This window comes from Tenrec ecaudatus, chromosome 7, assembly GCF_050624435.1.
Source record: "Tenrec ecaudatus isolate mTenEca1 chromosome 7, mTenEca1.hap1, whole genome shotgun sequence".
NCBI lineage: Eukaryota > Metazoa > Chordata > Mammalia > Afrosoricida > Tenrecidae > Tenrec > Tenrec ecaudatus.
The window spans coordinates 121,787,095-121,799,078 of record NC_134536.1 but is presented as its reverse complement, the minus strand read 5'-3'; the positions used below and the strand labels follow the sequence as shown (position 1 = coordinate 121,799,078).

At 38.1% G+C, this 11,984-nt stretch overlaps 1 protein-coding gene across 1 annotated transcript; it reads right to left on the bottom strand.

Annotated features, from left to right (window-relative positions):
* Positions 1-9,248: 9,248 nt before the first annotated feature.
* Positions 9,249-10,195, bottom strand: LOC142452481 (beta-defensin 110-like). Its single transcript, XM_075553773.1, has 2 exons — positions 10,135-10,195; positions 9,249-9,385 (listed from the first exon to the last, which is right to left on the bottom strand). The coding sequence occupies exons 1-2, from the start codon at positions 10,193-10,195 to the stop codon at positions 9,249-9,251; spliced, it is 198 nt and encodes a 65-aa protein (XP_075409888.1).
* Between the last annotated feature and the right edge of the window lie 1,789 nt (positions 10,196-11,984).

Genomic DNA, 11,984 nt, shown 5'->3' with positions numbered 1-11,984 from the left:
CCATGTCTATAGCAATTGTTGTATTGTTAAAAAAAAAAGCTATTTGCAATGAAAGAGTCATTTGTCTTGCAAAATTCTATCATGTGATCTTTACCTTTGAACATTTCCAAACGCCTACTTGTCCGTTCTGACAGCACATAAAAAGTGCCTTCCTTTCATGTTGTCATGCATTGTGAAATCACTAATCATTGATATGTACCCAATTTCCCCTTCTACCTGGCCTTCGGTCAGGCTCTCTGTGCCTTCTGAAGGAACTATGAGATACTATGAAACTCGAACAGTGTGGGATGCTACAGGAAGGGTTTTCTTTTGAGCCCACATTGCCATTATATTTTAGGGCACATTTGCCTCCCCCAACAATACATCCAAGTAGTAAAAAGTAAAAAAAAAAATTAAGGGTAGCTGAGATTTGAACAAACTCAAAAAAGAAAAATGGTAAGAAAAAATGAAACACCGGGAAGCCAGGGCAGATGATCCCCTCAGGACCAGTGGAGTGAGTGGCCATGCTGGGAGGGTAGAGGGAGGGTGGGTTGGAAAGGGGGAACATATTTCAAGGATCTGCATGTGACCTCCTCCCTGGGGACAGACAACAGAAAAGGGGTGGGGGAAGGGAGAGGTTGGACAGAACAAGATATGACAAAATAATGATTTATAAATTATCAGGGGTTCATGAGGGAAGGGGGAGTGGAGAGGGAGGGGAAAAATGAGGAGCTGATTCCAGGGGCTTGGGTGGAGAGCACATGTTTTGAGAATAATGAGGGCAATGAATGTACAAATGTGCTTTACACAATTGATGTATGTATGGATTGTGATGGGAGGTGTATGAGTCCCTAATAGAATTAAATAAAATTTATAAAAAAGAAAAAAGCAGAAAGAGAAAACAGGCAAAGAGGGGAGGAGAGAGAAAAAGAAGGAGGAAGGATTGGAGGAAGTGAAGAAGAGAGAGTAATTGAGAAGTGAATTAATAGATGGAGCCCTAGAGGACCTTAGAGAAATGTTTTCTAAATTCTAGTGTATATTTGAGTCATTGGAGATATTGTTAAAACAGAATTTTGTTCAGAACTCTTGGGTAGGGCCAAAATGTCTCCTTTTTAGCACATTTAAGATAACATAGATTATCTATATTAGGTTCATGTTCTGGACCATAATCTGACTTATGAGGTCTGAAAGTACATCAGAGATCTCTGGATGGTACAAATGCTTTGTGCTCAACTATTAACTTAGAGGTCTGATGTTCAAGCCACCCATTGGTAACACACACACACACACACACACACACACACACACACACACACATAGCTTCTAGAAAAGTACAGCCAGACAACCCTATTAATAAATTCTGCATGACACATGGCCCCACCAAGATTTGGAGTCAACTAAAATTTAATAATTTTGATGTCTGGGTTTAGAGAAAATCATCCAAGCAGGAACTTAATCTGTCAAAGCCCCATTGCTGCTGTCCTACCAGTGCCTCCAGGTGCAGAGGAGGCCCATCCGGAGGTGGGGACGACAGATGAGAAGCACGTTGCTGTGCTGACAACTATTCTTTTATCTATCTTCAATGTATGCTCTTGTCTCGATGGAGATTGAAGCAATATACAGGAAAGTACACGAGCTTTGTGTATAAAACTTTCATAAAGAGAAAAGTCTATTTTTATTTTCTCTTAAAAGCTCATGATCTAAGGTGCACACATTGGTCTCTCTCCCAAGGAGAGAAGCATGATTCAATTGGAAGACAAAGAAAACAATGAGCTACTGGAGAACATAAGCTTCTGCCTCTACACCTCCGTGAGACCAGCACTAGATGGTTCCTTGCTACCACCATCAACTTCTCTGATAGGGAGCACCTGAGAAGTTCTGGGGGAATGTAGAACAAACTCAAAATCCTAAAGGAGACCGGGCTTATTGCATGGAGATGATTGGGAACTCCAAGATCATAGCCTTCAATTACTCAGATGGTCTGGAATTGAGGTCACCTGAGTGTTCAAGCAATCACCCATCGAAGACCAAAGGCAATGTGTGTCCAAGCACAAAGGCCAGCAGGTTAGGAAAGAAGGCACAGTGGAAACAACGATGTTTAGGAGGAAGTAGGATAAGAGGTGAGACACTGATGAGTTTGAAATGGATGAGTTGAAACTTAATGTGTATAGATTGTTGAATGTAAGATATGATCTGCTCTACAAATCACTACATAAGATGTTTTTAAAAAAGAATCGAAACCACCATTGATCTCTCTCTCTCTCTCTCTCTCTCTCTCACACACACACACACACACACACACACACACACTCAAGTGTATAGACCTATGTGGAGGATTATATCAAGAAAGAATAACTTCACATCTTCATATTTTTTCTTAATAAATGTCTCCATGATTTTGTGGCAAAATAAAGATAATTTGCATTTTTACTGTCTGATTAAAAGTCTCATTCACAATAAAGAGTACACTACTAAATATAACTCTGGAAAAAAGAAAAAGTTTATTTCAAGCCTGAAAAAAGTTTTGAGTTTGGAGTAAATTCAGCAAAAACTGAACTAGGGTAAAGATAGCTTGAATGGCAGACTTCTGGCTCACCTCAGCGGGCTTTCTTTTCCTGGATTCTCTATTCTGAAGATCCATCTGTCTCACAACTGGCTCAGTGCATACATAGCCCCACAATAACACCCCAAGCTTGATTTGGTAAAGACTACCAACTCAAGTATTCAACAATGATTTCTATGTCCTCTTTCCCTTAAAATATCAACTATGAAAATCATGTATCAGCCATGAAATTAAAAAATATATATAATCATAACCAAAGGTATTTCTAGTGAGAAATCGTTTCTTAAATTTGAACATCAACCTTGTGGTTTTACACTTATAGAAAAATTGTTATGCGCTGAAACTATGCTATGAATTGGGTAATTATGTATTGATATTATAAGAATTAATATATTTGAATTATGGTGTTAGTGAAGCATACTGTAAATACTATGGACTGCCAAAATATAAACAAGTTATCTTAGAAGAAATGCAACGAGAACACTCATTATAAATGATTATTAAAAAAAAACTTTGGTTCATTTTACTTTGGACACATCAAGACTAATCACAACGAAAGAACACCTGATTTGGTAAAGGAGGGGAAAAAGCAACCAAAAACATCAGGGAGACTGGTAGACATACACAATATTGGGCTGAAGCATACATACCGCGAAGATGGTACTGGACTAAACACTGTTCTGTGCTGTCACAACTAAGTCTGTCAACTCAACCGCAAAGAACAACAGTCTCCAGTGTATGCAGAAAGAATACAGAACCTTAAGGAATTGAATGACTTGGTCAAGGTTATAGAGCTAGTAAGATTAGGACTCTGTGAATCCCAAACTCTCCAACTCTGGGCAGTGCGATATCAAGGAATATGTTCCAAAGATTCTCTTACGGTCTCTCTTATAGCCACCCATAGTTAAAACAAAATAGTACTGATCAAATTGCACATGTGTGGAGGGGAAACTTTAAAACAAACTGCTTATGCTGACCCAAGAACTTTTATGAGAAAATAATTTCCTAAGAATATATGTAGGTTGATGTGAATGTGAAGTGTACCTGCTAGCTGTAAACTTATTTTACTTATCAACACATCAAGCTTTCATTTTGATGCTATTTAGCATTCAATCCTCCTCCAATTCCAACTGTTCCTATTCTATGTTCATCAAGAAAATGTCTTATAACTTTCCATGTAATTTGCCTACAGGGAAAATATACACTTGTCAGACCAACACAGATGATTAATATGCCCAAGAATATAATTTCTTATTATAGTTATGAAATTGACATCCCTTATTAAATAATTGAGGCTTAAATTGGCAGTGAATATTCTGAATCTGCACCAATTCATAGCACTGAAAAAAAAGAGACTTTGGGGCAAAACAGAAGTTCAGAAAGAATCATGGTGAAATTTCTCAAGGTAATGATTGCTTTGGAAAACTATGAAACTTACCTGCAGGACTTCTATGCTACGAGATGTAGATTGGCATCTAATGGGAAAACATTCCTAAACATGTGACATAGATCTATGTGCTATCATGTGTGACAGGGAAGTAGATTTTGATCATGATCCCCATTACCGTAAATGTCTCTAGAAGATTATTAAGGAAAAGCCATCATGTGAAAAGTAGAAATAAAATTGGAGAGGCTTTTTAAAATGCATATGGCCATTAAGATGTGACCAGAAATAAAAAGGGAGATTTAAAAAAAATGATATTTTCAAAACTTCACTTTTGTTAAAATATCCCCAGAAATTGACTTTTGTTTGTTTGTTTTTGGTGTGTGTAAACAGCTCGTGGGTGAGGGTGGGGGAGAAGGGGAAGATGGGTGCGCTTTCATCACCATTCACAATAGGACAAGAGCAACTTGCACAGGGCTGCTTGCAATGTATTTTCCGTCTCCGCTACAGCTTTTGGAACAATCTGCTCTCCCGTGCTGCACTTCTTAAACCGAATACAACGCCCTACACAAGATCACTTAGAAGTAAGGTCTTAGAGTATTTTCCCATGGGACAGGACATCACAAAGCATGATTATTAAATTAATTTCAGCTGCAAAGAAAACCTTTTTCTTTCAGTTTTCTCTTTTACAGGTCTAGAAACATTTATAGTTTTCTCAGTTAATGTGACTAAAATAATAATATTCCCAAAGGTCTTTCCATTGCTAGATTCCTCATGTGATCTTCCAGCACCTCCCAAAGGGAATCTCTGAATCACAAGTTTTATTTAAGAATAATAGACACTTAACTCAAGATGTGTTACGTACTGTGACCCCTTCTCCAGCTGTACCTCTGAACCATGGGATTCTGGAAAGGCGACAAAGTAGAGACTGAATAAACAGGTAGGAGGAGGTGGCACAGCAGGTTTATTGAACAGTTAAATTGTGATACTCTGGGTTCAGGCCCTCAGTGGGGTCTATACTAAAGGACAACAATATTAAGACTAGCCCAGAGCTAGCACGCTCCTTTGATATGTCTGGCAGGAGCATTCAAGCTCAGGGCTGGTTTCTTTGTCAGAAAAATAATGATGGATCCTGGTCAGCTGAGACCCAACTGTGTCATCACTTGACAGGGCCATGAGGGGCTCAGTCTCATGGCTTCTTGCCTCTCCACTTCTGGTTGATGGTGGCTCATCAGGTAAATCTGCAATGTGACTTTCCCTGTCCTTGTCAGTACCTTAAGCATGCCTGTGGAATTTGATAGATCGCATAAGAAATCGAGCTAAATTAAAAAAGGAAAGATAAGTATGAGAGTAGCATTGGTAATAACTGTGATTAAATCTATTTCCAAAATATCCTTTCCCAGTAATTCCAAGATTCACTTTTCCTGCACATTTGCTATATGTTCGTTCACTTCTAATCTACCAGAGAGATGGGAATGAAGAGAGATTCAGGGGTGCTTGAAGAACCAAATTAGCTTTCTATAGTCTCTGAGTGTAGAAAGAAGGATGTTGACTGATTCAGGGAAAGGCCCGTCAAAGAAGAAATTTTAATTATTTCTTTGGAGTGAAAGACAAGGAGATGTACTGAGGAAGGTAGGGCTGGATCTGCACAGCACTAAGTTGGAAGAGAAGGCACTCGTTATTCAAGTGGAGCAAAGGATTAAGGTATGCACAGAGAGCGAAGGTAAGGTAGAGGTCTAATGGTTGATTACAGGTAAGCTCAGATTCTGTTTGAAGTCTTGGGCATGTGAATGTCAGCCACTTTACTAGCAGGGAGTGAGTTACCAGTCAGTGGACTTATGCATGATTGCAGCCATGGACATACATTTTCTAAATTGCTTATGTGTCATGACATATTCTTCATCTTCCTGGGAATGCACATTGGTTCTTTTATTCTTTAAAAAATAATTTTATTGGGGCCCTTACAGCTCTTATCACAATCCATACATACATCCACGGTGTCAAGCACATTTGTACATATGTTGTTTTCATCATTTTCAAAACATTTTCTTTCTACTTGAGCCCTTGGTACCAGTTCCTCATTTTTTCCCTCCCATCCTCATGAACACTTGACGGTTTATAAAATATGATTTTTTTCATGTCTTACACTGACCACTGTCTACTTTCATCTACTTTTCTGTTGTTTGTCCCTTGGGGGACTTATATGTTGATCACTATGGTCGGTTCCCCTTTTCTCCCCCCACCTTCCCCTTCCCATCCTCATATCAATACTCTCATAATTGGCCCTGACGGGTTTATCTGTTCTGGATTCCCCGTGTTGCAAGCTCTTATCTGTGCCAGTGTATATGCTCTGGTCTAGCTGTATTTGTAAGGTGAAATTGGGGTTATGATGGTGGAGGGGGAGAAGCATTAAAGAACTAGAGGAAAGTTGTATGTTTCATTGGTGCTATACTGCATCCTGGACGACTCATCTCTTCCTTGTGACCCTTCTGTGAGGGGATGTTCAATAATCTACAGATGGGCTTTGGGTCTCTACTCCATCCTCCCCCTCATTCTCATTGATATGATTATTTGTTCTGAGTCTTTGATGCCGGATACATGATCCCATCGCTACCTCATGACCACACTAACTGGTGTGTTTCTTCCATGTGGGCTTTGTTGCTTCTAAGGTAATGGTAAACAGTGATAAACACAATAAACAGTGAAAACACTGAAGTTCTGAAGGATTTCATCTTGTTTGATAAAAAAAAAAATCAATTCTCATGGGAGTAACAGCCAAGAAATCAAAGGCTGTAGTACACTGAGTACATCAGCTGTGCAAGACCTCTTCAAGTGTTGAAGAGCAAAAATGTCACATTAAGTACAAAGGTCCATTTAGCCCAAGCCACGGCATGTTCAATTGCTTCACCTGCATGTGCAAGTTGGACAATGTAAGACCAAAGAGTAATTAATGCATTTGACTCACGGTGCTGATGATGAATATTGAAAAGACCATGGACCACCAGAAGGATAAACAAATCTGTGTCGAAAGAAGTACAGGCAGACCTTTCCTTACAAGCAGGAATGGAGATACTTCCTCTCACCTACTCTGCAAATGTTTTCAGGAGAGACCAGTCCCTGGAGAAGGACACCCCACCCCTCCCCAGTTAGGTAATAGGAACAGCTAAAAGAGGAAGCTCTTTGATGAAGTGGATTGATGCAGTAGTTGTGACAATGAGCTTAAGCATAGCAATTGTGAAGATGACACAGCACTGTCATTGTTTTCTTCTGCTGTACACAGGGTCACTGGATCAGAACCGACTGGACAGCGTAACTCTACTATGATAACATGGGTTTCTTGGTCACCAAGCACTAACTACTAACCAGCTAGGACTCCTTGCAAGCAAATTTAAAATGTTGTAATTGTTGCTGTATAACAATAGGATTATGGGAGTGATTATACATGCTAAATGCTTCAGAGGTAAGATTGACTCCATGTCTCTTTATAAGAAAAATTCTTTTTTTAAAAAAAAAAGCTTCTGTGCATGGAGGGAGAAGTGTTATCTTATGGCAAGACTGGGACATTTTAATTTTAATAAAAGACTTTGAATTCTGAAGGACTCATTTTGGGGTTGGGAACATTTGAAGCTCTGTTTATTGTACCAAACTCATTACTAGTCAGACAGTTATGACTCATAGGACCCTAAAGCATGGCATGGAGGTTCTCCTGTGGGTTTTGGGGGTTGTAAATCTTTATGGCACCACCGATACTGATAATTTTCGAGAGAGGCTGGTGGGCTTCAATAGCTGACTTTGTAGTTAGCCATCAATCACGTAACCCACGACATCATTAAGGCTCCTTACTATTGCAAAATATTCTTATTCCTGCCTCCCATTTAAGAGAATAACTTGGAACTGCCTTCTATTCCATTACTAATAAAGGTGAAGTGATTCTTGTGGAAAGGTCCAAGTTCATGTAGTTTGCACTGTTCAAACACAAGGACACCATGTGAGTATAACCTGGTTTACAAATCAGTACACCTCACAATCATTTAAATAAAGCCAGCATGTGCTTCCTGCCTCCAAGACTGGCTCACAGTACATTCAAATGTCTTTGTCTTTTATTTCTGGGTGAGCCAAGTGCAGAGTGGCATACAGCATATGTTCTGCATCTCAAAAACTAGAGCTGATAGGAGTAAACTGGTGCCTTTTTTTTTTAATCAGCAGATAAAATATATGCAGAAGCAAGTCGAACATTTGAAGGACCAAAACGTGTGTTGGTCCGTGTTATTTGCATGGTCTTTGCTAGACCCATCATGCCATTACCCAAGTGAAGCATATTGATATCAGCTGTGAGGTACTGGGACCGTTTCTGAAAACTGAAATCACTTCTACAAATGTCTCTTACGTTGTCCTCTGAGTCAAAGCTAAATAAATGTTAGGTTTCTCGGTGGCTTTTGAAAATGGAAGTTTTCTAGAGTTAGCATAGCTCAATCCATCAGCTAATTACAACTCTCTGCCCAAAATGTCCCATAGTTTATGAGACTCCAAGTCTTACGTTCATCCTCTTTCCTCTACATTAAAGAAGCCCTCATACAATACCTTCTTTGGGGGCAGAGCATTGAAGCTGCCACATTCCAGTCTTCCAACACCACTGCATTATGCTGAGTTATTACTTAGCCTACCTGTGTGATTTATCTTAAGTGAAGTATGGCATGAAAAAAAAGAATTCTCTTTAAGCCAATGTTCTTTATCCTTTTGGTCTACCATCAAAGGTACGTATTTGCTCTACTGAGAAAAAAATCAGTATACTTGTGTCATAGTAAAAGTACCAGTGACGGTTACTTTCTTGAAAAAAAATTTTTTCGGAAAAGTCATCATTGGAGGAACTTATATTTTCTTTCATGGAAAGTTACACATAAGGAAATATTTTGATGTGGAAACAAGGATATATAATGATAACCATGAGTCTCAAACTGAAGTTGCCATAAAGTATCTGTAGATGATTATCAAGGAAGATGGGTAACACAAAGAAACATAAAGGTATGGGTAGTACAGTGGCAATAATGAGATAATAAGTATAATCTGATTGTCTTTCACTTTATTGATTAGATTATCTTTCACTTTATTGAGCCACTCATCTATCAGAAAGACAAAGGTAAACAGTTGTTGAATAGATGGAAGATTGAAAATATTTTTATTTATTAAAAAGTGATCTTAAGAATTTCAAAATATGCATTTACATTAAACAATGAATGCCTTTTTTTCAAACCTATTCTTGAGTGGTTACGATGAACCTTTGTTTCAGAGTTTGATGCTCAGAGAAGTTTTATTTTCCAGGGTTTATATGCAGCACTTATTTCTCCACTTAATGCAGTATCCATAATCATACTCAATGTCATCACAAAATGTTTTACAAATTCCTTTCACCTTTTGACATCTCTCAAATCTATATTTTGGTTGAAAGAATTCACTTCGGGCTGTAAGTAAGAAAGATATCTAAAATCACCAATCTGTTATTCATTTCCCTACTGCTAAGGGAAAATAAAATCTATTCTAGTTATGAGATGATGGATGGTAGAAGCAAATGTTATCAGTAGACAGTGACACTTTGAAAATATTTCGCTTAAACAAAATATGCATGACCTTAACTTATATTGCCTCTCAGGGATACTTGCTATGCTGTTTTTCACAATTCATTAAGACAAAACTTCCTTTCTCATGCTTTGATTAAGATAAAATATATAGCTCTTAAAAAAACTACATTTCATGGTTTCTAAAAAATACAAACCTATGCTTTTTGCCTTTTTAGGCAAATCTTTTTCTTCATTCTAGATCTTACACGGCAACCAAAACATTCATCTATTATATTGGACATCTTCCATGTCCCCAGCCTATAGAATGAATGAACATAGCCTAGTTTTGCATTCCATGATATTTGGTTTAATACTATTAGAATATATGATTTTTATTCTTGCACCCATAATTTAAACCTCTATGTAATAATTTTGGTTTCTTTTGATTCTTTATATTGATGTTAATTGCTATTGAGTAGATTCCAAAATATAGCTTAATAACCAGAACACAGTAGGCATGCAAATACTTTCTGACAGAGTGCTTTATTGAGGAACCACTTTAGATGTGTATAAAAAGAAATGTATTTGGGTTATACATTTAAGTATTTAGGCAAAAAGCAAGTCATAAATTAATCTGATTTATTTTGATTCACGTAAAGCAATGAAAAGATGGTGATTCTGAGATTCCATATTCTCAGCTTTGTATTCAGACATCACACTGTAATTTAAGGAGGCAAATCCTTAAAGATTTATTGCTCTTATTGTTTGAATTGCACTGCAACCATGCTGTTATTACAATTGAAAGGAGACCCTGAAGTTATTCTGTTGTTCTTAAATTTTAACCTACAACACCATATATACTCGAATATAAGCTGACCCAAATATAAGCTGAGGTACCTAATTATTACCTGGGAAACCAGAAAAAGTGACTGACTCGAGTATAAGCCTATGGTGGGAAATGTAGGATGTGAATTAACACAGATACCAGAGGGGAGAGACTGAGCGCAGCCACAGACACATCTTTACCAGTTCAGCTGCCGGTGTAAGTGAATCACTATGGTGCTTCTGCGAATTGGAGCCGTCCACGTCATAGGACGGCTCTGATTGGTTAGATGTGAGTAAACAAACATTCAAAGCCCTGCAGTGTCAGCAGGGCTTTGAATGAACAGTGGAGGAACGGCAATCACCTGCGAGATGTTGCACCTCGCTGGGGTACCACTGACACGTGTATAAGCCGAACCCCAGTTTTTCAGCACAAAAAATGTGCTCATACACGAATATACATAGTACTTGTGGGCAAATGCCCCACCCACAAGGTGGAATATAAAAACATACCTATCACTATACATTTTCAATATAAAGTATATCTGTATGAAAGAAACTTAAAATTATTTTCATGAAAAAATTTGGGAAAGAATTTTTATTTAGATAAAGATATGCAACCTTAGGAGCTAGGATCTAATTGTTGGCATCTACCGTAGTTGTAGTTCTGAAAAGTATTTTCTTCTAACTCACAAGGCAGTCCTTTATTTAATACTTAGCATTCTCTAGGCAATGGACTAAGAACTGTACAAAACTAGAGAAGACCAATAGGTGTACTACCTTTATTATGCCACGAGAACTAACTTTAATTTCAAAGGACTGTTGAGAGAATAACTAAGAAGCTAAAGTAACTAAAGAAAAATCGATGCAATTAACAACTACATTTCTCACTGTTGAACTCTCAACTCTTGTATTTGAGGTCAAAGTGACAGAATAAACAGGCAAAACCCAAAACAGAAATAATAAAACCCTTTCAAATGAATAATAAATATCAGATAATCTCTTATTTTCCTTTTGTTGTAGCTAAATAGGAGAAAATAGTATAAAAGTAAAAAAAATCGAGCAACTACATAGAAAAGTAGTAAAGTTTCATAACTAGATCTAAAAACTCAAACGCACTGCCAGTCAATCAATGCAGACACATAATGACCTTCTAAGATAGGGTAGAATCACACTTGTGAGTTTCTGGGATTGTAAATATTTCAGTAGTACAAAGCCTTCTCCTTCTCCCAAAGAGTGGCTGGTGGTTTCAAGCTGTGGACCTTGAGGACTGTATCCCAACTCATAACCACTGTGCCACCAGGGATCCTCACAATTAGATAGATTCTTCCTATCATTGGTCCCTGGAGTAAAAGATTGTGGGCCATATGGTTGAAGATTGTTGGTTCTTGGCTATTTCTGGGACGAGATTTCTCATGGAGTAGTGGGTAGTGTTGGGCTGTTGTCAGCAATGTCAGCAGTTCAAAACTACTAACTGCTCCCTGGAAGGATGATGAGGTTTTCTACTCCCACAAAGAGTTGCAGTCTGAGAAAGTCACAATGACAGCTCTATAAGATGAGGATGATTCTGAATGGACATGATGGCAGTGAACGTGAGAGGTAAGGGCCCATGGTGGCTGTATGGGATACATGTTGAGCTACATACTGCAAGGTCAGCAGTTCAAACCCATGAATTATTCTT